This window comes from Theobroma umbraticum, unplaced genomic scaffold (genome assembly GCF_002168275.2).
Source record: "Theobroma umbraticum cultivar Fairchild unplaced genomic scaffold, ASM216827v3 scaffold_30.0, whole genome shotgun sequence".
Taxonomy (NCBI): Eukaryota; Viridiplantae; Streptophyta; class Magnoliopsida; order Malvales; family Malvaceae; genus Theobroma; species Theobroma umbraticum.
In genome coordinates, this window is record NW_018397254.1 from 14,513,835 (window position 1) to 14,538,548 (window position 24,714).

Here is a 24,714-nt window from a genome sequence, read left to right on the forward strand (position 1 = left end):
AAACTAGCTTTTAGTATGTAACTCATTTCATATTGGTATAATATTCAAAAAGTTATTAAACTATTTAGAAAAATTCAAATAAGTATTTATATTTTTATTATTTTTAATCAATCTCTTATACTTTTATTTTAAGTTAAATAAATTATTATATTTTTATTTTGTATCAAATAAGCCCTTATGATTAATTATTAATTTAGTCAAAATATAATTTATTATTATATGCCATGTGATGTTAACATGACATGTTAATATATTAAAATTGATAATAATGTGATATGTTGATATATCATAATTGATGATAACATGATATGCTAATTATATATTTGATAAGATAACACAACCACGTGATAAATTTTCACCTTTCAAATCAACACCTTTTCAATATCATGTTGATATAAAATGACAAATAATATTTTGATCAATGAAATTAGCTAATAATTAATTATAAAAATTTATTTGATGTAATAAAAAATAAAAATTTATTAAAATTTTTTAAATAATTTAATAATTTATTTGAGTATTAGGTCTTTCATATTTAATAAATGTTACCTTACCTATAACTTTAAAAAGAATTTTTTAATATAACAATTTTACAGCAATTTGGCCAACTTTGCATAGACCACGTCCAAGATGATAAGGTTCTGAATTAACTTTTGCCTAAGCAGCTAGCTAGTTGAAGCCTAGAAGTGAAATTGGCAATTGATTGCTCTCCCTCCTTTCTCGTTGACTGTTACGAATATTTTGAATTAATTTTTGTTCACATGCTTGGATTTTAATTTATTTTCTAATCATGAACCTAAAAATTTAAAATCCAAAATCCTAAAATAAATTTTCTAATTTAGAATACACTCTTACAATTTTGATTCCTTTTTTTATTATTATTTCTATGAAATCATTTGCATCTTTTATGTAACCTTAGGTTATAAGAAGAACCAACATCGTTTCAAAAATGATTTTTGTTTGGACACCTCATTTAGATAGTAAAACTACAACCCGTCACAAGTTTGAGTAATAATCTTAAAATACCCATTACTCGAACTTAATTATAAATAATAATTTTTAATATTAAATTTTAATTATATATATTATAATTTGTTTATAAATTTTTTATAATTAGTGTCATACTTACTAAATTTCATTAATTATTATAAATATGATTTTAAATTTTAATTTATGTTTTATTAATGAAGTTATATTTATTAATTTAATTTTTATTAATACTATAAATAAAAAATTGATTTTAATTATATATTTAATGAATACAAATATTTAACAAGTAATATTTAAGATATTCTGAGTGCTAGTTTAGATAATAATTTCAAAATTTAATTGAATATTTATAAAATTCAGATATCCTACCAAATAGGCGAGTCCGATTTAGAAACAGGTACCACACATTTGTTTTCCAAATTTGAATCGGGCCCAAAACTTTAACAAGAAAAGCCCAGGACCCGAAGAGCACAACATCCCACTTCCATGAGCGGTTGAAGTAAAACTAGAATCAAAAAGCAAGAACTTAGAACAAAACAACGTTCCCTGGAGGGAGTGCCGCTAAATTGTTTTATTCCCACATGTAGACGGTTCTTGGCTCCAGCTCCTCTCCCAGCAGCTTCCCCAACTCGTTCCTAAAATTTGACCCTTCGCTCTTTCTAGGCATTGGCCTCGTACACGCTAGCTTACTAACAACCGCCCCTGGGGGACCTCTCCATCTCTTGAACTGTTTCTTTCTTCTATTTGTTTTTCTTTTCTTTTTAAAACTTTGAAAAGAAAGAAAAAGAAAATACTGTTAGATCGAGGTTTCGGATTCCTTCGTTAGATAATGGCGTTAAGGTTTCACGCCAGAGATGTTTCCGGTTTCAAATTCTTGTTTTCCTTGGCGATCATGTATGGTCTCATGTCGCTCCTGGTTCACTCCGTGCTTTACATGAAGTTCATCCAGCCGTTGGGAATCGACGCGCCTCTCGATCGCTTCTCCGAGGCCAGAGCAATCGAGCATGTTCGAGTATTGTCGCATGAAATCGACGGTCGACAAGTGCGTCAAAATATCTTTAGTTTGTTTTTCTCTTTATTTAATTCTTTATGCGGATGAAGATTTCAATGACTTCTTCTACTTTATCTTTGTTTGTCTACACTAGTTTTGAGTTATCGGTTTTATTTTTTTAATTAAATCTTTTAAAATTCAAATTGGATTGGTTGAAGGTTACTTGAAATGAAGATGAACTCAGGGGAAAAAAATGGAATAGGAATTGCTAACGATTTTTTATTGCTGTATTGAGTGATATCGAGGAAGTCAATATTTATTTATGTGCTTGTTTCCTTTTCCAAAAGGAAGGGCGTCCGGGTTTGAGAGAAGCAGCTCGGTATATTAAGGCACAGTTGGAAACGCTGAAGGAGAGAGCTGGATCTAATATTAGGTTGGTAAACATTTGTTTTAAGGCTGAATTGCTTGATTTTCAAATGGATTTTGTATTTCCCATTCACTATTTAAAGTTGCTCACTTAACTTGATTTAATTCATTAATTGGCAGAATTGTGGTCGAAGAGAATGTTGTTGGTGGATCATTCAATATGATGTTTTTAGGCCACAGCATATCATTGGGTTACAGGAATCATACCAATATTGTAATGAGGTAAATTTCTAATACTGACTGCGATTCTCTGGATTGGATTTAGATAGTAGTACTATGCCAATCATTCAAGGAAGGATTTGGAAGTTTCCTTTCCTTCCTTTTGCCTCTATCAGTTATTATTTGGGCATCCCCTTTGCGTGCAAGTGGGGACCATTTTTAATCATGGGGGCCACTTAAATTTTACAGCAGGCCATTCGTGTTAATACATTTGAAATGTAATGAAAGAAATAATAGTTGGGAAACTTCATATCATTTACGGTGATACTGATTCTTTTATACTGCATCAGCAAGCCATAGTTACACTTGCATCTTCTGTTTCATTTAAGGTGTTAAAGTAGCGTGTGAAATTTTTTTATTTTGATTTTGATCATGGATAAGAAAATTAAACAACACATCGGAAAGGTCTAAAGTGTTTCACTCACAAAAATGAAGGGAAAAGAGTTATTGATATCATTGTTTCAGGCATTGTAAAAGTAGTGAGTAAATAGTGGCTTATCTTAATCATAAAATCAATGTCAGAGGATTGATTAAGTTTTAGATTTCCAAATCTATGTATGTTTTGCACTTTAAGAGGCAATTAACCATCACTTGCATCTTTGGAGTTGGAGATGGTAAAGCACTCTGTTTTACTTGCAACTTTTTGGCAAATGCCATTATCTTCTTTCTTTTATATAATGACAGGCTATCTTCAATAGATTCACAAGACACCGATTCATCAGTTTTATTGAATGCTCATTTTGATAGTCCACTTGGTTCCCCTGGTGCTGGTGATTGTGGTTCATGTGTTGGTAGGAACATTGAATATGTTTAGCTTGATTGCTGAAATTTCACTTTCTATTTTAGTAAAAACATGTTCACGATGCTTTATGTTTTTGCAGCATCATTGCTGGAAATTGCGAGACTAACCATAGACTCTGGCTGGGTCCCACCTAGGCCTATTATTTTACTATTTAATGGTGCAGAAGAAGTTTTTCTGTTGGTAAGAAATATTTGATCTTTTTAAAAATAGACTGTTATTTCAATTGAGACTACTATAGTTTTATGAAATTCTTTAATTTGTCATGAGTGATAAATCACAAAACTTTTAGAGATAATGCCTGAATTTGTGGTAGTAGACATATATTTTGGGACATACCAAAGAAGAAACTTAGTTAATTCTTTTGAGAGAATGGGAAATGGTTGACAAAGCTTTAAACATCTTACTAGGAAGAATAGCAAGGAGGGCATGTCTTGGAGGAAAGGAAATGTAAACCAAACTGACAAAATCAAGCCTCAAAATTTTTCTGGCTGACATTATCTTGTTAACTTTGTCTGAAGATCCAAATCTTGTTGAGCATCCTATTCATATAGATTTATGAAATGTTTTTTGCTTCTGATATATTAGGGTGCACATGGCTTCATGAGGACGCATAAATGGCGTGATTCCATAGGAGCTGTTATAAATGTGGAAGCATCTGGAACAGGAGGTCCTGGTAGGATATAAATCAATGCTAATGTTTTTTTTTTCTCCCAAGTGCTAAAATAATAGCTCATAGCTAGTTATGATGCCATTGACTAGGAATAAAGCTCCCTTTGTTTCCATGAAGTAATTAAGAATTGCTTGTGATAAATAAAGTGATAACTTATTTCATACACATATCTGCTTATAACATAGAATATTCTGTTAGAACATGGTCGTCATAATTTCTTAAAGTGATTAATTGAGATAAATATAAAAAATTTCTACCTTACATGGTGAAGTTCTATTTTCTATTTTCAATGCCTAAGTTACATGTTTGTGGACATTACAGATCTGGTATGCCAATCTGGACCTGGTTCTTGGCCTTCTTTTGTCTATGCTCAATCGGCGATATATCCCATGGCACATAGTGGAGCTCAGGTTTTACTTTATCCTTTTCTAGTTTAGTTTCGATGATATGGGTGAGCATTCATTTTCTAGGATTAATTCTATTGCTCTCATTTATAGTTTAAATATATTTCCTTGTGAAGGTTATCATGGTGTAATTTATGTCGGCTGACCCTGAAATTATGTATACTTGGTTCCTATCCGTTAAGCCCGATTTTTTTATTTCATCTGCTTAGGTTGATGTTGTAACTGAGTCAATCATGGTTTATTTATTATCTTTGCAGGATGTTTTCCCTGTTATTCCTGGAGATACAGATTACAGGATGTTTTCCCAAGATTATGGCAACATTCCTGGCCTGGATATCATCTTTCTTCTTGGTGGTTATTATTACCATACCTCATATGATACGGTGGACAGACTATTGTATGCATTACAACTGCTCCTGTGGTAGAGGATAACTTTAGTGGAAATTTAAGCATTTTGGTTATTGGGCACTTCCACTCATATATGTGCCTGTTTTCAATACAGACCTGGTAGCATGCAAGCACGTGGAGACAATTTGTATAGTGCAGTGAAGGCCTTTGCAGAGTCTCCTAAGCTTAAAAATGCTCTTGAAAGAGAATCCTTTGGTATTAGTGATGACTACAATGATGAACGGGCGGTTTTCTTTGATTACTTAACTTGGTTCATGGTATGTTTTGTATGTGTATAATATGCACTTTTCTCTAGAGTTATTTATTCTTGGATGATAATTATTTAATGATCATAAGTGTTTTACTCTGATTATGAATGTTTCAGATATTCTACTCAAGAAGGGTAGCTGTGGTACTTCATAGCATCCCCATTGCCATTTTCCTAATAATGCCTTTCTTTTTACGTTTGAATTGTGGGTTATGTTGTTGTTTTTCAACCTTCTATGATTTTGTAAAAGGTAAAATGACTGCATATAATTAATTTATTTCCAATTGTTCATTTGACAGTCCTTACCCGTTATACATTCCATTGTTATAATTAATTACTTAAGTGAGATATTACTATAATTAATTAATAATTTCCTTTAACAAGTTCTGCTTCTCTGATTCTAGTTACTTCTTGGTAATTCTCTTCTAGCCGTTGAGGAATGCAATAATGTTTTCAAATTTGTTGATTTTGCAGGAATGATCCTCCATGCTACCGGAATGATGCTGGCTATTATTTTTCCAGTGTTATTTTCCATCCTGAGATTGCTATTTTCCAGTTATGCAATGAACTGGTTGGTTGTATATCTTAAGCTGAAGATGAACATGCAATATTTTCTCCTAGTATTAATTAGATGATCAAATGTTTGAAAGATTTGCTTGATATGCAGGTATGCAAATCCCTACTTGGCTTTCATGATGTTCATTCCCATCTCACTTATTGGTCTGTTGATCCCTAGAATAGTTTGTCACCTTTTCCCCCTCTCTCAAGATGCTTCAGTTCTCAAGACATCAAAGGAGGTAAACTTTGTGGATTCAAATTTTCTTGTAAGAAATTGACTGAGAGCTAGCCTATTGCATGGTGTTCTTCTGCACAGATTGTTCCTGTGTGGTTTTGTCATCTAGGAGCTTATACTGTGATTCCCGTAAAGTTTCCTAAGTTTCAGTCAAGTTTTGCAACTGATCTCACTTAACCATGCCTGATGCATAAAACCTGGTATACTGAACATATAATTTTAAGTGTACCTGCAAGACTCATGATAATGCACTGACTTATGCCCACCTATGAATAAATTTTACAGTCACCAGCTGAGCTATGTTGCATGTGACAGTTTTAGATGTGTTTGGGTAAAATTGTTTATATGTATATATATGCATGGCATGTGGTTAGTGAAGAGGTATATGACTAAATGAATCTTACAGATGCTATCTGATGAGGCAAGATTCTGGGGTGCGTTTGGATTTTATGCTTCATTAACTTTGGTACGTTGTGTGATTACTGTCATTTGCTAGTCATGGGTTTTCATTGCATGGATTTCATCAAATTCTATAAACTGTAAACTTTGAAATGCAGGCTTATCTTGTAGCTGGGTTAAGTGGGGGTTTCTTGACCTTCTGCACATCTGCTTCTATGCTTCTTGCATGGATCTCCTTTTACCTATCAATCATGTTTTATGGTCATCAGTCAGTCAGGTATTCTTTTTAATGAATTTGCAATTGCCTATCCAATTCATGAAGTACGGGCATGTGGTTGTTTCCATTGTTCATACACCGAGCATTTATTTGATGGAGCGTATTGTTAGTTATCTATGTCTTATTAACAGAAAGTTTTTGTGATTCCATTTCTTTTCTCCTTGATTGGATAACCAACACCAAGGAAATTGATATCCTGTGATTGCTATAGAGCTTCTGAATTCGAGGTTTGGTACATTGTTTGTTGTCTATATTTATTCCTGAAAGTTCTTATGTTTGGAAGTAAATGTCCTCTAGCATTCTTGTACTTCTTCCTCTAGTCATAAATTTCTAAATTGTACTGCAAAACAGTATTAAAATATTATTAAAAACAGAATATAGTCTGATTAAAGTTGTTTCTTTCAGGTCAACAGTTTTTTATGTGATACCTCTAATTCCATGCCTTACATACTCTGTTTATTTTGGTGGGTTTCTTCTTCAATTTTTGATTGAGAAGATGGGCATGATGGGTGCTGTTCCACCCCCGTATGGTTAGTTTTTCTGGACTTATATTTTGTTGCTAATTTTGGTTCGATAAGATTTGTTTGGATCTGGCTAAAAGATTTACTTTAATAAATATTTTACTGAATTAATATGGGAATTTTCCTTCATAAAGACAAGGTTGACTGGCTGCTTTTGTCCAGGTAGCTATGCATTAAATTTTCAGTATATATTACATTATCTTTTTTATCTCTTCATTTTTTCCTGTGACAAATCGATAGTTAAACATTTGGTTATGCTGTATACGAGTTTTACTGTAACGATATTCATAAATCCCAAAGGCAAAATCCAATGATCTTTCGATTTTTGCCTTCAGGGTATTACATTCCTGATATTGTGGTGGCATCAGCAGTTGGTGTTGTTACTGGTTGGTGTGTGGGCCCGCTACTACCTATTTGCAGTGAATGGTTAGCCAGGTCATCCATCTTGCAATTCTTTCTCCATCTTAGTGTGATTGCTTTGGCTCTATCTTCGCGGTTCTTTCCATATAGTACAGATGCACCTAAAAGAGTTGTTTTCCAGCATACATTTCTGACTGCAGGTATTTAAAAATTACAATCACTATTCAGAAGCCTCTTGAAACCTGTATGAGTTTAGAGTATTATACTGCATTAATGTATTTATATGACCTATTCCTTTTTATTAGTAATTTTTTATGACTCAATATTTGGTTGATGTTTAGAACTCTAATGTCCTCTAAGTGGAATAGCTGTAATGTTGTAATTTCTAAAAACTCTTTTACTTCTGGGCTTCACAGATGCAAATCAGGTTGTTGATTCAAGTTATGACTTTTCTGTGGTGGATTCCAATTCTTTGCCGTTTCTGTTTAAATATGCACCTGAAGTGGCAAAGGAGTTGCACATTGGTCCAGAGTTTTCTTTTGACACTGCTAACATGTCTAGCCAACAGACTTTTATGGTAAGTAATATTTAGTTAATAAAAATTTACTAACCCATAATAATATATGGATTAGGAAGAGAAACTTTGGTCTCCCTTTTAAAACTTGGATGCATATGCTTGCAATGGTTGGTTCCTTATGTGCACCTGCTTTACACAATTGCCTCCACTCTCTCTTTTCCCTGCCCTTGGTGTGATATCATTTTCTTTCTCCTTACTAACTTCTTTGGAGGGAAATTCCCTTTCTTTGAGGCACATATATATCCTTTTGTTTTCCAGCCTCAAACAATGCATTGCAACAAGTTCTTTGATAATTTATCAAGAGGCTCATTAGGGCTTCGTGAACTGAAGGTCTGTTTATACTGGTTGTACTCTATGCCTGAAAATTTCCCTAGGGTATTGAACCTGTCACATTGGATGGAGAAATAATACCTTTTATTCTCATGGCCGTCATTTCTTCTTTATTTGGTTTTCAAATCAGTATTATTTGTTTCCTTTGTATTAGTTTTCTGTGGCCTTTCACATTTTTACTCTTTGGAATTTATTTAATGGAAGAGAACTTTTAAATATCCTTATCAGCAAATTTGGCTAATGGGAATTTATTTCCTTGCAGGCACTTTTTCCAGTTTCCTTTTTGTTTTCAAGAAGTTTGAAGTTCCCTGCAAGAAGTGATGAGATTTTGAAGCGATATAGACATTTTCCTCACTTGTATACTTATAAGCCACAAATGATGTCGAGCGATGGATCTCGGAGAGTTTATTTGGAACTTTCCTTGGGGTGAGTGGAGGCTTTTGAAGACTGTTCTTGGTCTGCATATACAAGCACTAGAAATTTGATGATGCAGATTCTTAAGTTTTATAGACTTATATATATATATATATTTATATTCATTTGCATCCTTGCAGCTCCTTAGAGGAGGTTTGGGTTGCTGTCCTTAACATTACTGGCCCTTTATCTAGTTGGTCATTTGCTGACAATAAGCTACCAGGTACATAAAAATGCATAAAAATGTTCTGCTCGATTTCAGTTCTCCATTGAAGCTTATCCTCTGGTTGTCATGATTCATTGAAATGATAATTTTTTCAGTCCCGGAAACCGCTGAAGGTGGTCCACCATCATACATTTGTAGACTTACTGGAGCCAGTCATGAAAACTGGACCTTCTGGTTGGAGGTACAGTTCTATTTCAGTTCTACATTGAAGCTTATCCTCCCCACTTCCATAGAACCTTTGTTTTCGCTGTATGCATATGATCCATGCCTAACTTCTCGCATGGGCACTGCAGGCTAGCAATTCTGGAGATATAAGGGTGGATGTAGCGGTGCTAGACCAAGTATTGGTAGATGAAGCAAAGAAGTTGAAGGGAATTTTCCCAGTCTGGGCAGATGTGACTGCTGGTTCTAGTTTTTTGTCCAGCTATATCTTTTAATGTTTATTCTGGAAGTCTTTCTTCCACTAGATAAGCTCATAACAATAACTTAACTCATTATATTAACCTCATGATACCATTGCCAGAACTGTTCCCCTGCTGAAATTATACAACAAATAAAATTCGGGTTTGTTCCAGTTTATGGAGAGAGATTCTCTTTCATTCCTTCTCATTCCTCCATTTCAAAAGCTCAATTTTTTTTTTTTATAAAACAATTAAATACTATATTAAAAGCGAATTATATGAAGTTTCATAATTGTTGACACCTTTAAACATTTTATAGAAAAGGGCAATTTAAACACATTTTTATGGCCATTGGATAATAAAAGCATGATGAAAACTAACTTTTAAAGCTTTTGTATTTATTGTATTGTTATTTTACAATATTATTATTGTATCTGAACATTTGATCATTGATTGATGTACGATCTCTTACTTAGAGAACAGGGTTTTAAGCAGGTTTGAATCCCTTTCTCTTAAGTAAAAAAATATTTATAATATTATTCTTTAATCAGAAAATATCACTTCATAAATATGAAAAGATTAAAATTTTAAAAAAATTATACAAATATTTTTAAAATTTAGAGTGTTTAGTTTTTACATTTTAAAATTTATTTATTAATGAGATAATAACAACTAATTTACTAACAGTATAATTTTATACAGGGACAATGTATCAAATATAAATTCAAGTTAATAATTTATTTTATGGTATTAAGTAAAGATAATAACAATCAAAAAAGTATAAAGCCCATCTTAAGAGTGGTATTTTTTGGAGTGAAATTTTGTTAAAATTATTTCTTCAGTTAGGTTTTAAGTTACAGAAATAAGAGTCCGTAAATTACTATTGTTTTTATTCGGTACTCCGTTAACGGAGGATCGAGACCAACTCCTTTCAAACAATTGAAAAGCTATTGGGCCTCGTACAGGCCTGGCCCAATGTCAAACGTATCCGCCACCAACCGGATCTGTAGATCGTTTTCTTCAATTTCTTCCCCAATTTATAAAACTCTAGTATAAAGTTGATTTTGTTTGAGTTGAACTGTTACAAGTCTTCAAGAATCAAGAGATATCCCACAATCCTACCAAGTGTAAGGGTCATTTGTTTCCGTCTCCAGCTCTTTTTCACTTCTGTTTATGAATTCCAATCTGTTTTTGTTGGAAACTGATGGGATTTTATGTTGATTCTGTAGATTCCAAGGCAAGGGCCAAGGGCTACCAATCCCAGGGTTCGTTTCAAAGGTATTACATCATAGCTTGATTGCAGTGTGATTTAGTTTTATTAGGTGAAACCCTGTATATCTTTTCTATTTGTTTGGGTGACTGAAGGGTCAGTACGTAATGCAGCAGTTAGTCCTCTGAGAAAATTAGTTTTTAAATTAATTAGAACAGATTTAAGACTAGTTTTCTTTTCTGGGTGTCATGATGTTTCGTTGTGACAGAAATGGGGTTCATAATGGAGTTTGCCGAGAATTTGGTTTTGAGGTTGATGGAGGACCCCAAGGAGAGGGACAAAAAATTTAGGGAGCACGTATATTCAGTCAAGGAACGATGCAACAAAACCAAGGAGATGTGGAGTTACCCCCTGCGACCTTACGGATTTTGGACTTTTGAGCGCCACAATGCCCAACTCCGCTGGGATGCTCAGATTAGCCAGGTGCCCGGTCGCAGGGACCCCTATGATGACCTTCTTGAAAACAGCTTTGATACCTCCTCCAAATGAATGTGAGCTCTTGATTTTATCTTATACTGATTCTATATAGGTGGATGTTTCTTTCATACATAGTTCGGTATAGTTCTAAATTAAATATTTAGAGATGTTATAGTTCCTTTGTTATGATATTGTTATTCAAACACTGTGGTTTTTGTTGTGGCTGAATTTTAACATTGAAGTTTAGGGAGAAATCAAGATAACTTAAGACCTTTATTCTAGTAGTTCATGATAGAATTAGCAAAGTTTTCTTTATTTGACAAGGTACGAATTATTTTAGGGGGACTTTCTCTTAACTGATAAGTCATGCGGATACTCTGTTTGGATGCAAAATCTCATGCGAATTGAGAATTTACTGTCTTTCTTTCTCAACAACTACTCATTCATTGATGGTTCCATTCAGATCAACAAATGTTATACATTGGTTTTCTTTTCAAAGTGCTCTCTGCCTATATTGGGAATTTGTTATTGTGGTATTGATGTTTGATGTGGTCTCATCAGTGCCCTGATATTTCCCTTTCGACTTATTCATGCACTGCTTATGATCCCCAGAATTTTGAATTTTTTAAATGTGAGAAACATCATTTAATTACTTTGTTTCAATAGCTATCATTTGCACTTTTCTGAGATGAGATGTAAGAACTTGCATCAAACTTTAGCATGAATCTGCTGGAGAATATCTCAAAAATGATAATTTTGTTTTTCTTGGCGCTAGATGAGCATGAGTGCTTACACTTCAAGATTGTGTTGTGCATTAGAATGTTTTGCTGTCGCACTTCTTTTACATATAGTAGTCAATGTGTTCACAAACGAGATATGCAAACTGGTAGTTTGTGGAAAGAATTCCTTGTTTTTATCTTTTTCAACTTGTGATTCAATGACAATGCTGGAAGTTTTGATTTATAAAATAATCACTAGGTCATTGAAGACACTAACTGGATGACAAGGAAATTTACATTATTAAGGGTAAATTTCATCTAAGTTTTCAAGGCTTTGTTGTAATTCAGTTCAAGTTCATTAGATTTGAAAATGGACATTCTGCTCCAAATAATGAACGACATTAACAAATATGGTTCAGTTTGTAAACTACCCATGATCCTAAACACCAAAATCCTTCTCTGAAGCCAGATTGCATGATCCTTCTTCTTCATCATCATCCATTAGCCCAAACCCTAGTGTATGATTGCATTTGTGTTGAGTGTTTTCTTGTTTCCAGATATCTTTGATCATTGTAAATGGTATCTTTGATTGCTTTGTCTCAGAAATTAATCACGTTTTGTGGTGAAGAAAGTGGAAATTTCATATATTCATCCCTAAAAACCCCTGATAAAGAGATAAAAATAGAAATACAATTATCCCTAAAAACTAGTATATAACAACATATCAAATTCAAATATTATCAAAGAGGATTTATGTTATCTTATCACTAAATAAGAGTAAGTAAAATATAAAATGTATACCTTAAATCTCACCCTAAAATCACTTTTTCACCTCTTATTTTCTTCAATTCCAGCTAAATAGAACACAAGCGAGCAGACCTAAGCAACTTTTAAAAGAACTTGAAGGACAAAAAAAAAAAACCTTTCTTGAGAAATTTGATTGGCGAATCTCATCTTTTAGAGGCAATTTGGAATTTTTTTTCCTGAAAGAAGTGATTGTTTTTCTGCCAAAACCTTCAAAATTGGTATTTTTTTCTCAACAATTGAAGGTTATTAAGGGCATCATGTGATAGTCATGTGATACTCATGTGTTTCACTATCAGCAAGTGTGACAGGTGTCTTCGCGGCAGGAGTTATTAAACCTGCCAAGTTGATTTTTTTGGGGTAGAATGTCCATTGTTAAATCTAATGAACTTGGGTTGAATTATGGTAGAACTATGAGAACTTGGATGGGATTTACTCTATTATTAATTCCAATCTTTAAGCATTCGCTAATGATGTTCCTTTGATGCAGGCTAGCAGATGATTTAGAGCTTGGTCTGCTGTGGTTGGGCACTTAAGCTTTTCACTGTGCTTTTGGATTTCTTATTATTTTGTGCTACAAAAATATCAATATCTAAACTTTTAAGACCAGCTTATGAGTGAAAACAATTGTCTATGTTGCTCAACTATATGGAATAACATGCACGTTTTGGTGAATAATTGCCCATGTAATCAGTTTCTCTGATTCATGTAGTTTGAAGATAAGCATGCTTCAATACATTGTGCTCATTAGCTGATGAGATATTTCTCAATTATCATTAATAGCTTCCATTATCTGTTTAAATATTATTCTCCTCCAAAACCAGCTTTTCTGGATGGAGAATGGGCAGCCTAGCAAGCAGCTTGTTAGGGTTAACGGTTCTCAGAAATGTAATTTCTCTGTATTATGTGTGTTTTCATTTGCCCAACACGTGTTATTGAGCTATATATGTGTTGAAAGGCCAGTGGCAATGTATCCTTTTTATGTTTTGGTAAATTACAGAAAATATATCGCATAGTTTGAACTAGAATAAATTTGTCTCTAAAATTTAAAATTCGACGCTTGACTATTATATGCTTATTTCCGTTATGCTTTTTTTTTTTTAACTTTACTTTCAAGAATTTTTTAATTCTTTTATTTTTAATTATCATTATTTTTACTAATTTAATGAAATAAAATTTATTGTAGTCACTTTATTGTTAACGATGTTAAGAAAATTTCGTAATTATTATTACTATTAGCTTAAAATTAGCATGTGGATTAATTTTGCTGAATGATTTTTTTGGATGAGTCAAAATTCTATTTTGGGATAAATGGGGGTTTGGCCTTTGGGTTGAATAAGTTAATGTTTTTGTTGTGTAAATATCCCTTGCTTGTGTGATATGGATTATGCTCAAAATTAAATGCAAAATACAAGTAAAGATTATGTGCAAGTGTACATAATTATAACAAGTGATATAGTAATGCGTTGAAGTTGTTGATTCTTCGAGGAGTTGGTTTGTTATTTGTTATTAATTACTAAAATTGTAATTAAGCTTTATCCAAGTAACGAAAAGAACAAGCCAAGCAACAAAAGGAACAAGTTGTTGAAATGAAATGAAAGTTACTCTAAAAGTCTAAATTAACTTAAGAGTGGCGAGTTAAAGGTGTAGGGAGGAAACAAAGTAATTAAATCTTAAGACTATGGTTCCAATTAACTATCTGCTTTTATGAGAATCAATGTTAGTCTAGGTTCCTTGAGCATGCATAATACTCCATCAAGTCATCACATAATTGCCTAGCTTCATTAACTATCTATATGTTTATAAAAAATTAACTAAAGCTAAGTTCACTTAGTTTAGGACCTATATTAACTATGTATGATTAATAGGTATACGTCTATCCTATTAATTAATCACTCACTTAATTTCTTAACATGGAATGAATATACACTACTCAAATTTAAGTCTTTTTAGATTATCTTTGTCAAGCATCATCTAAAACCCCATACTCAACTCGTTGGTGATCAAGCAACAAATGAGACAATAAGCATAAATTTAAATAAACATTGATATTCCCATAAAAGCAAGTAAAAATGAATCCAAATTATTCCAACTATACAATAGCATCCACCATAATCTTAGATTAAAAATTCTAGTTCAACTTGTTCAAGAGAAAAATATTGAAGCATTATTCTATACAAAGAGTTAGAGAGAAATAACCAAATCTAGAGTGAGAAAATAATTTGCTGTAGCTTTTTTGTTAGGTTAAATACCTCATATGATTAGGCCCAAGAAGAGGATGAATTGGACTATTTTCAGAATTTAAAAAAAAAATTCGTTTTGAACAAAATCTTTTTTTTAATTCACAAGTTGAGTTTAAAAAGAAAACAAACTAATTGGCTTTTAGATCAGTGAAAGAGAATTAAATTTTCATGTAAAATGAATAGTAGAGAAATTAACACAAGTGTTTTATAAAGGTTCAACCTCCTTACCTATGTTCTCTCCCTTAGATTCACTAAGGAGTTTAAAATCTACTATTTAATCAAAAAGCTCAATACAATGCCTTTTGTGGATCAAATATAACCATACAATATAATGCCTTTTTATGGTTAAAACACAACCACTCTACCTTTTCAATTGATTAAGGTATAACCACTTTAGCAAATACAATGAGAGAAATGTAGGTACAACAAGCGTGCCTCTTAAAGGCTAAGTGAAGAATTTGGTACAATACTTGAAGAAAAGAATGAAAGCCTAATAAATGATTGACTAGAGGACTTTTTGTATTGAAGAAGAGTACAATAGGTTTTGAATGCATCTTGGCTACTTCTCCTTTCTTGAGTTGTGTTTTTAGGTCATCTGACCTTCACAAATGCTTAGAAAGCTTGAATTTATAGTTGCTGAAGCTTCAAGGGTAGTTGAGAGAGCATTTAATGTGAAAATAGTTATTTTTCTCTTTATCCAATGCCCCAAGGATCATTTTGTATCGATACATATGTGCATGTATCGATACATTGCCTTTTGTTTTAAATTCCTGCCAAGTTGTATCGATACATTTATTCATGTATCGATATACTTGAACTTACCTGTAGGGATCTCTGTAATTTGCTTAAATATGTATCGATACATGACACTATGTATTGATACTTTTAGATCAATGAGCACTTTGTTGAAAATCTATCGATACATTTGAGAAATGTATCAATACTTTTAGGTCAGTATGCATTCTGTCTCAATTCTATCGATACAATTAAGGATATATCGATAGATTAAGTTTGACTTTTGAGTTTTGACTTTGTTGAAGAACATGTATCGATAGATGTTGTAATCTATCGATACTTATCCAAATGTATTGATACATGAAAATCATTTATCGATAGATTTGGACTAGAATGCATTTTCTGAGCTTGTTTTCACTTTTTTTTCTTTTTCAAACTTACTTAGCATTGTTTGAGAACATGAGACCTTTGATCCTTTGTGAGTTTGGTGAAATTTTGATCATTTCTTTTTGTCATTTCAAAATATAAAAGATAATTAGGTTAACAATTTTGATCCTCTAGCTCTTGATTTCTCTCTTTTTTTTCTTTTTTGGTTCTTGCCTCCTTTTGCCCAAAATAGTCTCCCAAAATCCTCGTTTTCTCAGTGCAAAAATATCTATTTATACCTCTTTCTTTTTTGGCTTAACTTAGAAACTCGTGTAGGAATATTCATTAAATGATGTGTTCTTGTCGCACTGAGAATGGATTTTCGCTGTAGAGAAATTTACTTTAACTTGGTATTGCAAATATTTTCATTTTCGCTGCAGTGAGAATGGATTTTCACTACAACGAAAATCCTTCTGACTTGAAGTTTCATTTTGCCTTGTTTCTCACTACAGCCAACTTGCATTCTCACTGCAGCGAGAAACTCTCTGACTTGAGCTTAATTCTACCTTGTTTCTAGCTGCAGCGAGGATGGATTTTTGTTGCAACGAGAAACTCTCTAACTTGCTTTGTGTAGTCTGCTACAATCTTCACTATTTTGCTTCATTTTTGGCCATGATTCCTTTTGATTTGGGTGAAGTGTTAAACACTAAAGTTATAGCTCATCCTCTCAGTTTTCCATTGGTTCAAGAATCATCTCAATCGGACTTCTACAGCTTTATTTATGCCCCAAAAATTTCAGCATGTTCAGTTGCCTTTTAAGCGAACTTACACCATCCTTTGCATTTATACTCCAAGTCCTTGCACTTCCTTCAACATTAAAGGATTAACTAATTAGAAGTTGAAATAAGGGATTTTGACAAAAAATTAAGATAAATTATATAAATGGAAATTGATACCATATAACTTAAATTAATATTAAAAAGCATAGAAATTTCCTAAAGATTACAAAAAAAAAAAAACTAAAAGACTTAGCAAAATTCATGCTCCAAAGGTACATATGATAACTCTATATAATAGAGTTATCACACTTCCAAACTTAATATTTTCCTAATCTTCGAGCAAAACTTAAAACAATAAAAGATGCATGAGAACTAAAAGCATTAAATGACAAATTCATTGCACCAACTCAAAGATTACCTTTAACTTACTCGTAAGTTGCCTTATTTTCCAAGCTCACAGTAAATCACAAATATTATTCAAGTTCATGTATCACAACATTGCAAGCTCATTTTCATTTGGTTTCTCGTGGGTGTGTATAAAATTCCTTACAATACATATCATGTCACTTGGATTAGTTTATGCTCATGCACGAATTTAAATTAGTCAAGAGTTTCATAAGTTTGCTCTTTGTTTCTCTCTCCCTTAATGTAGGCTAACACTCAATCAAGGATCCTTGGACTTTATCTAGGTTGTAATGAGTTGTTAGGGTCAAGGTATGATAAAGGATAAAATGTAGCTCAAATCACCTTTACCACATGATTATTGTAAGATTTCTAGTAAGCTTTGCTTTCTACTTCTTTTAATCATACTCTTTTTCTTCAATTCATCATCCTTTCAATTCATCAAAAACTTTATTCTATTTTGGATTTTTCATTTTTCTCTCTTTTTTCTTTTTGACTCCAATTTCACTTCTCTACTTTTTTTTTTACCATTTCTAACCTCAAAACATCTCCTAAAAATAATCTATGCACTTAGGAGTGATGGCGTTAAAGCGAAAATTTTATTTATAGGTTAAGGCTTTTTACTAAGTGTTTAATGAAAGAAAAGAAAAAATTTGGCTCAACCAAGGGTGATTAATGATAGAATTGTATATGGTAGGCTCAAAAAGCTCAATCGATCCAAAGATGGCCTAAGTCATCTCCCTAGCTAAATTTAGCTTAAGATTTCACCTTGAGAGAAACTAAAACAAATTCTAAAACTCAAGATTTTATTCAAAAATTCACATTTGCATAAACTTTCTCTAAGTGATCACAATTAATTAAAGCAAGAAACATGTGCATGATAAGGTGGAAAAACATAATTTACAATGATGCTTAGCGATAGAGATCAGCAAAATACTCACACAATATTCATATTCACTAAGAGCATAAGAATAGAAGGCAACTATTTTCCTTCATCGGATAAGTAAATCTAAACTATTGGTGCAATGAATTATTAAACCTAACATTTTCAGAAAATAAATAAGCTAACTTACTAACTTGAAATTTGAAAGAAAAAACTATAACAAACACATAAAAGCAAGAAATATAAAAGAAAAGCTTTAAAAATTTTAAAGCTCCCGCTCAGACTTAAATTTAACATTGTCTCCAATGTTAATAAAAGTTAAAGGAAAGAGTACTCCCCTTCAGAAAGATTCGTTGTCCTCATCATCAGTTGTGTCCTCTATTGGTTATGGGAAATGTGCCATATCCATCCCTATGTGCTCTACAATAACTCGGTAACATCTGCTCCATGTTCCCCATTCATCACTTTAAGCGGTTTATTCTTTGTGGCAGTGTAATTGTCTACTACGAGATAAAGGTCTTGGCAGAGTGAATGAATTTGCACTAGCAGCTTGAGGTTGATGGATTTGTAACTTATGTACAATCCCACTATCTAATGGAGCTTTTGGTTGCATGATTTCCTCGTCTTGGCTCCATTATACTCTCGCTTGTTTGCACAACATGGTGATGAACAACAGATACTATAGGCCATCCCTACTAAAACCAATAATATGTAGAATGTTAGTGAAAATTAATTGACCAATGTTAAGGGACTTACCTGAGAGGATGGCATATATTAAGATAGCTCAGTCTTTGGTCACATCACTCGCATGTTGATTGGCAACATCTTGGCTGAAATGAAGTGGTGACAAACCTTATATTCACTCTTGAGAGCACTTGCCTTAAACGTTGCTAGAAGCCCCTAGCTAATCTCCATGTGGTCCTGAGGTTACCCAACGAGCTAATTACCTCCTCTAAGTCCACCTCCCTATTAATGTACTGTGTGTATTCATCATTCTCTAAATCCAACGTATTGTAGAACCTATTAATGGTGTGGCTGTCAAACAGTACTCTCTTTCCTCTACAAGGTGGCACTCCATTTTCTTGTTCTACTACATTGGCATAAAACTCCCTAACTACAAGAATGACTACCACCTTGGGTTGTGCACAAAAGGTTTCCCTTCTCCTTTACTCAATTTTACTTGAAATATGGCTATAACGAATATAGGGCAGATCAATCCCTGTTTCAGGTACTGGAGATTTATGTAGCAAGGATTATGTGTGTTTGTATAAAGCCTCAACTGACGCAAATTTGGTTATATGAAACCCGACATTGCTCGTCTTCGCTTTTTTTGGGGTGATGGTTCTTTCAAAATTATCCAATTCACAATTTCTAATTCAAATCTAGCACTACCCAATACCCAATAATCACCAAATTTTTATCACAATCAACCACAATCAACAACTTTCTCAAAATTTCCTTATAGCAGCCTTAAAATATGACTAATGCAAATAATTATCAAATACCATATAATGTGCAAAAAATTAGCAATACCCTAAATCAACAATCATCAAAATTCTTCAAATCCATCATATAAACTTCATCAAATTTCAAAGAGTTTGCCACTACTCTTAAAGATAACCAAAGCCCAATAAAATTATTCACCAAAGGCTTCTAAACAATCACTTTCTTCCAAATTGAAAATTTAGACAAAGACTAGAGAGTAGCTTACCTAAAATGTGTACTTAGATAAAGAAACCTTGATTAAAATCCTCAAACCTTGAACTTGGTGGCAAGCTTTTGAAGCTTTTTGAAGGTTTTGTGGATGGCTATGAAGGAATTTTTAAGTTTAAGAGAGAAAATTTTAGAGAGAAAGAGGGGTTAGGGTTTGAAATTTGAGAAAATTGAGAGAGGGGGGAAAACGCAAGTTTTATAATGGAGAGGGGCCCGAAATCTTGCTACAGTGACAATGGGTTCTCGCTGCAATGAGAAACTCTCAGGTTCTACGGTTCTTTTTAAAATAAGATCTCGCTAAAACAATGTAGGGTTCTCGTTATGGTGAAACTCTCTGTTTCTTGTCTTGTTTTGCACTTTTAGCTCACTGCAATGAGGTTGGGTTCTCACTACAGCGAGAAATTTTCTGTTGCTCATGCTCTTTTTCTTCACTACTTTTGTTGCAACGAGAATGAGAGTTCGCTACAACAAATAACTCTCGAATTTGATGACTTTTTCAGCTGAAATTTTTGCTGCAACAAAAGTGGGTATGCGCTGCAATAGGAAAATTTTCGTTTTGCCCAAATCTGTTATCCAAAATCTGCTGTAGTGAAAAAATTTCTGTGTTGCCCCCTTTCTGTCTGCCAAAAATTAAGAAGAATAAAGTTAAAACTATACTACTGTGTATGAAAATGACAAGTAATTAAGACAAAAAATGATAGTATCAAAGCAAAAATGGAAAAAAAAAAGAGAATAAGAGTGTAAAGCATTCTATAACATAATGATTAAACCTTAAAATAAGAGAATTAAGAGTGAAGAGCTTGGGTTGCCTCCTAAGAAGCGCTTACTTTAAAGTCTTCAGTCGGACTTTTAGAGAATTTAGTGAGAGTTGGCAAGATAGATAAATGAGTATTGATGATCAACATTCCCTTCGAAATAGTGCTTCAAACATTGTCTATTAACCTTGAATGTTTCGTTTGTCTTGCTATCCATTACTTCCATAGCACCGTGCGAAAAAAATTTTGAAACAATAAACAACCCTGACCACCTCCATTTTAGTTTTCTCAAAAATAATTTCAAGTGAGAATTATACAACAACACCAATTGATCGGGCTCAAAACTTTGTTCCACTATCTTCCTATCATGCCATTGTTTTGTTTTCTTCTTATACAGTTTGGCATTTTCGTAAGCTTGAAAGCAAAATTCATCAAGTTCATTTAACTGCAACAACCTTTTTTCACCTACTGCTTATAAATCAAAATTTAATTTCTTCACTACCCAATAAGCATTACGCACAAGTTCCACTGATAAATGACAAGCTTTTCCAAAGACTAACTTATATAGAGACATGCCAATTAGTGTCTTGTAAGCAGTTTGATAAGCCCACAATGCATCATCTAATCTTCTTACCCAATCTTTTCTTGAGGGACTAACTATTTTCTCCAAAATCCTTTTGATTTCTTTATTGGACACTTCTACTTGGCCATTGCTTTAAGGATGGTATGCAGTTGCAACCTTGTATTTAACTCTATATTTTGCAATAAGTGCATCGACATATTTGTTGCAAAAATGACTCTCCTTATCACTAATAACTGTATTTAGAGTGCTAAATCGAGTGAAAATGTTCTTCTTAATGAACTTCATCACTACCTTAGAATCATTGTGAGGAAAGGTTGTCGCTTCAACCCACTTGGAGACATAATCCACAGCAAGCAAGATGTATTTATTGTTGACTGAAGATATAAACAGACCTATGAAGTCAATACCCACACATAAAAAATTTATATTTCAAGTACGCTGTGGAGAGGCATTTCTTGTCGCCTTGAGATATTTCCTACTCTTTGGCATCTGTCACAATGCAAAGCAAACTTGTAAGCATCTTTAAACAATGTAGGCCAATACAAACCTGATTAGAGGACTTTAGCAGCAGTTCTTGTTCCTTCAAAATGTCCTCCATAATATGAAGAATGGCAATGATGAAGCACGCTTTGAACTTCTTCTTCTAAAACACATTTTCTAAGAATTTGATCTTTACACTGCTTAAACAAAAAAGGCTCATCCCACACATAAGATTTATCATGCAAAAAAATTTTTTCTAGTGGAAATTTAAATTTGGGGGAATAATGTTGCTTATTAGATAATTCATAAAGTTAGCATACCAAGGAATTAATTTCTTATCCACCTGAAGGATTTGTTCATCCAAGAAAGTCTCCTTGATAAAGGTTGCATCTTTACCTTGATGTTCAATCTCTAATCTTGAGAGGCGGTCTACTACTTGTTTTTCTATTCCCTTTTTGTCACAGATCTCTAGATCAAACTCTTGTAGCAGTAGGATCCATCTAATCAACCTTGGTTTGGCATCTCGTTTGGCAATCAAATACTTAATTGCAGAATGATCAATGTACGCAATAACCTTAGTGCCAACCAAGAAAGAACAAAACTTATCAAATACAAATACTATAGCTAACAATTCTTTTTTAGTGGTGGTGTAGTGCATTTAAGTTTCAGTCAATATTTTGCTTGCATAATAAATAGAATGAAAAATTTTAGATTTCCTTTGGCTTAGTACTACCCCTACAGCGTAATCATTAGCATCACATATCAACTCAAAAGAAAGATTCTAGTTAGGAACTATAATGATAGGAACTGATATCAATTTCTTTTTGAATTCTAAAAATGCAACATGAGATGCATCGTTAAACTTAAATGGGGCATCTTTCTCTAACAAATTGCACAAAGGTTTCGAAATTTTTTAAAAATATTTAATGAACTTCTTATAAAAACTAGCATAACCTAAAAAGCTTTTAACACCTTTCATTGAAGTTGGTGGTGGAAGCCTCTCAATTGTCTCAATTTTGGCTTTGTCAACCTCCAAGCCTCTGCTTGAAACCTTGTGCCCTAACACAATACCTTCTTGAACCATGAAATGACATTTCTCCCATTTCTCCCATTTCTCCCAGTTCAACGTTAAGTTAATTTCTTCACACCATTGAAAGACCCTAGTAAGGTTCAAAGGACAATCATCAAAATTATTATCAAACACAAAAAATTATCCATAAACACTTTAAGATATTTTTCAACCATATAAAAAAAATAGATATTATGCATCTTTGAAAAGTTGCTAGAGCATTGCACAAACCAAAAGGCATTCTTTTAAAGGTAAAAGTGCCATAAAGACAAGTAAAGGTAGTATTCTCTTGGTCATTAGAGGCAATAGCAATCTGGTTGTAACCCGAGTAACCATCTAAAAAGCAGTGGAATTCCTTATCAGCCTAATGGTCCAACATTAAAGGGAAGTGGGAAGTGATCTTTTCTTATTACTCGGTTGAGCTTTCTGTAATCCATACATACCCATCAGCCGATCACCGTCTTCGTGGGATCAGTTCATTGTTTTAATTGGAGACCACTGTCATCCTACTTTTTTTCGAGACATATTGAATTGGGCTCATCCATAAGCTGTTTAAGATGGGGTAGATGATACCGACATCCAACCATTTGATGATTTTCCTTTTTACCACCTTCTTCATTATGGGATTGAGTTTTTTTTGGTGCTCAATGGTAGTGAGGTGATCTTTTTTAAAAGGATTTTACGCATACAAATGGAAAGGCTTATCCCTTTTATGTTTGCAATAGTCCATCATTTAGTCTTTTTGTGCTCCCTCAATACTCTCAAAAGTTTCTCTTCCTACAAGTTAGTAAGTGCAGAGAAAACAATAACTGAAAGAGTAAACGAACTACTAAGGAATGCATACCTTAATTGTGAAAGTAGGGGCTTAAGGTCCAATGTGGGAGGCTCCTCAATGGATGGCTTTGTAACGATCGCTCCTCGATCGCTGCCGGCGTTCAAGTCTCACAGGAGAACCCACCAAGTCCTGAACAAGCCTTACTTAAAACCTTGTTTGTTATTTCATAGCTATGCCATCAACTCATAAAATTTCTTTTATCTATAAAACTTAGGTAATAAAAAAAATTGAACGATCATCTTTATAAATCGACTAAGATTTTATTCCACACAAGCGTAAAAATGATACATCAAGACTTTTAATCTCCAAATGTATATTGGTATTGACATTATGGTCTAATTGCATAACAAATTATACAATGACGACTCGACCTTTAGTAGCGGAGCGACTCAGAATAAAGTGTTATAAGATGCCTTTACCTATCCATGGTGGACCAAAAATGCCAATGAATGCACGCTTTGCTGATCACTATCTGCAAAAGAAAAATAAGGGGTGGTCTCACAAACTCAGTGATCATCAGCTCTGTGAGAAGGGCGTAGATGGAAAACAAGCGTAAGGCAGATAAGTTGAATAATAAAACTAAAATATCAAATTGTAATCTTAAGAAACCAAATCATAAGTAAGATATTTGTGCCTTGTAAAAGTAATGACGTAATCATAATATAATATTTCATTTGGCAAAATGATGCTGAAAACAATGTTACGAAACCAAGTTCAAACATCAAAAACATTACTTGTCATACAAATATGGTTAACAATATAAAGTATGCGCATTCCTAAATATGTGGCATGTAAAGAAATCAAGTATACTGTCACGTAAAACATCTCATGTTCATCAAGTAAGCACTGAAAGCTTTTATTCAAACTAGGGGAGCTGCAAAGAAATCTCAAATCTCCACCATGCAAAAGAGTATGTGTCGAAAACTTACAAGGCTCTCGAGTAGGTAAGTATAGTAATCACCCGTGGATCTATTTCCAAGTAATAACATCCGAGAGCTCTGCTCCACCGAATCCCCACAGCCATGGCAATCTCAACGATGTTGGCTGACATCAGAGAAATCAAGCAGTTGCAACCGCGAATATCACTTGTGGCCTAGTGACATATGCAACCCGTGGCTTTGCCACTTATATCACAGACTATGGCTCCAACCATGTCCAACAGTTCGTCGACGACCCAAAGGTTCTCTAACTAGAGCTCACTTATGC

General features: G+C 33.3%; 2 protein-coding genes across 2 annotated transcripts; both read left to right on the plus strand.

Annotated features, from left to right (window-relative positions):
* Positions 1-1,514: 1,514 nt before the first annotated feature.
* LOC110414712 (Zn-dependent exopeptidases superfamily protein) lies at positions 1,515-9,633 on the plus strand. The gene is made up of 21 exons (XM_021426086.2): positions 1,515-2,032; positions 2,329-2,414; positions 2,528-2,629; positions 3,311-3,417; positions 3,508-3,608; positions 4,014-4,101; positions 4,420-4,508; positions 4,760-4,899; positions 5,005-5,167; positions 5,275-5,407; positions 5,632-5,728; positions 5,825-5,954; positions 6,357-6,416; positions 6,508-6,626; positions 7,032-7,156; positions 7,483-7,707; positions 7,924-8,084; positions 8,677-8,840; positions 8,969-9,051; positions 9,150-9,235; positions 9,348-9,633. The coding sequence occupies exons 1-21, from the start codon at positions 1,820-1,822 to the stop codon at positions 9,489-9,491; spliced, it is 2,616 nt and encodes an 871-aa protein (XP_021281761.1). The 5' UTR covers positions 1,515-1,819; the 3' UTR covers positions 9,492-9,633.
* An 838-nt stretch (positions 9,634-10,471) lies between these two features.
* LOC110415900 (NADH-ubiquinone oxidoreductase) lies at positions 10,472-13,388 on the plus strand. The gene is made up of 4 exons (XM_021427670.2): positions 10,472-10,582; positions 10,685-10,733; positions 10,934-11,216; positions 13,156-13,388. The coding sequence occupies exon 3, from the start codon at positions 10,936-10,938 to the stop codon at positions 11,212-11,214; it is 279 nt and encodes a 92-aa protein (XP_021283345.1). The 5' UTR covers positions 10,472-10,582; positions 10,685-10,733; positions 10,934-10,935; the 3' UTR covers positions 11,215-11,216; positions 13,156-13,388.
* Positions 13,389-24,714: the final 11,326 nt, after the last annotated feature.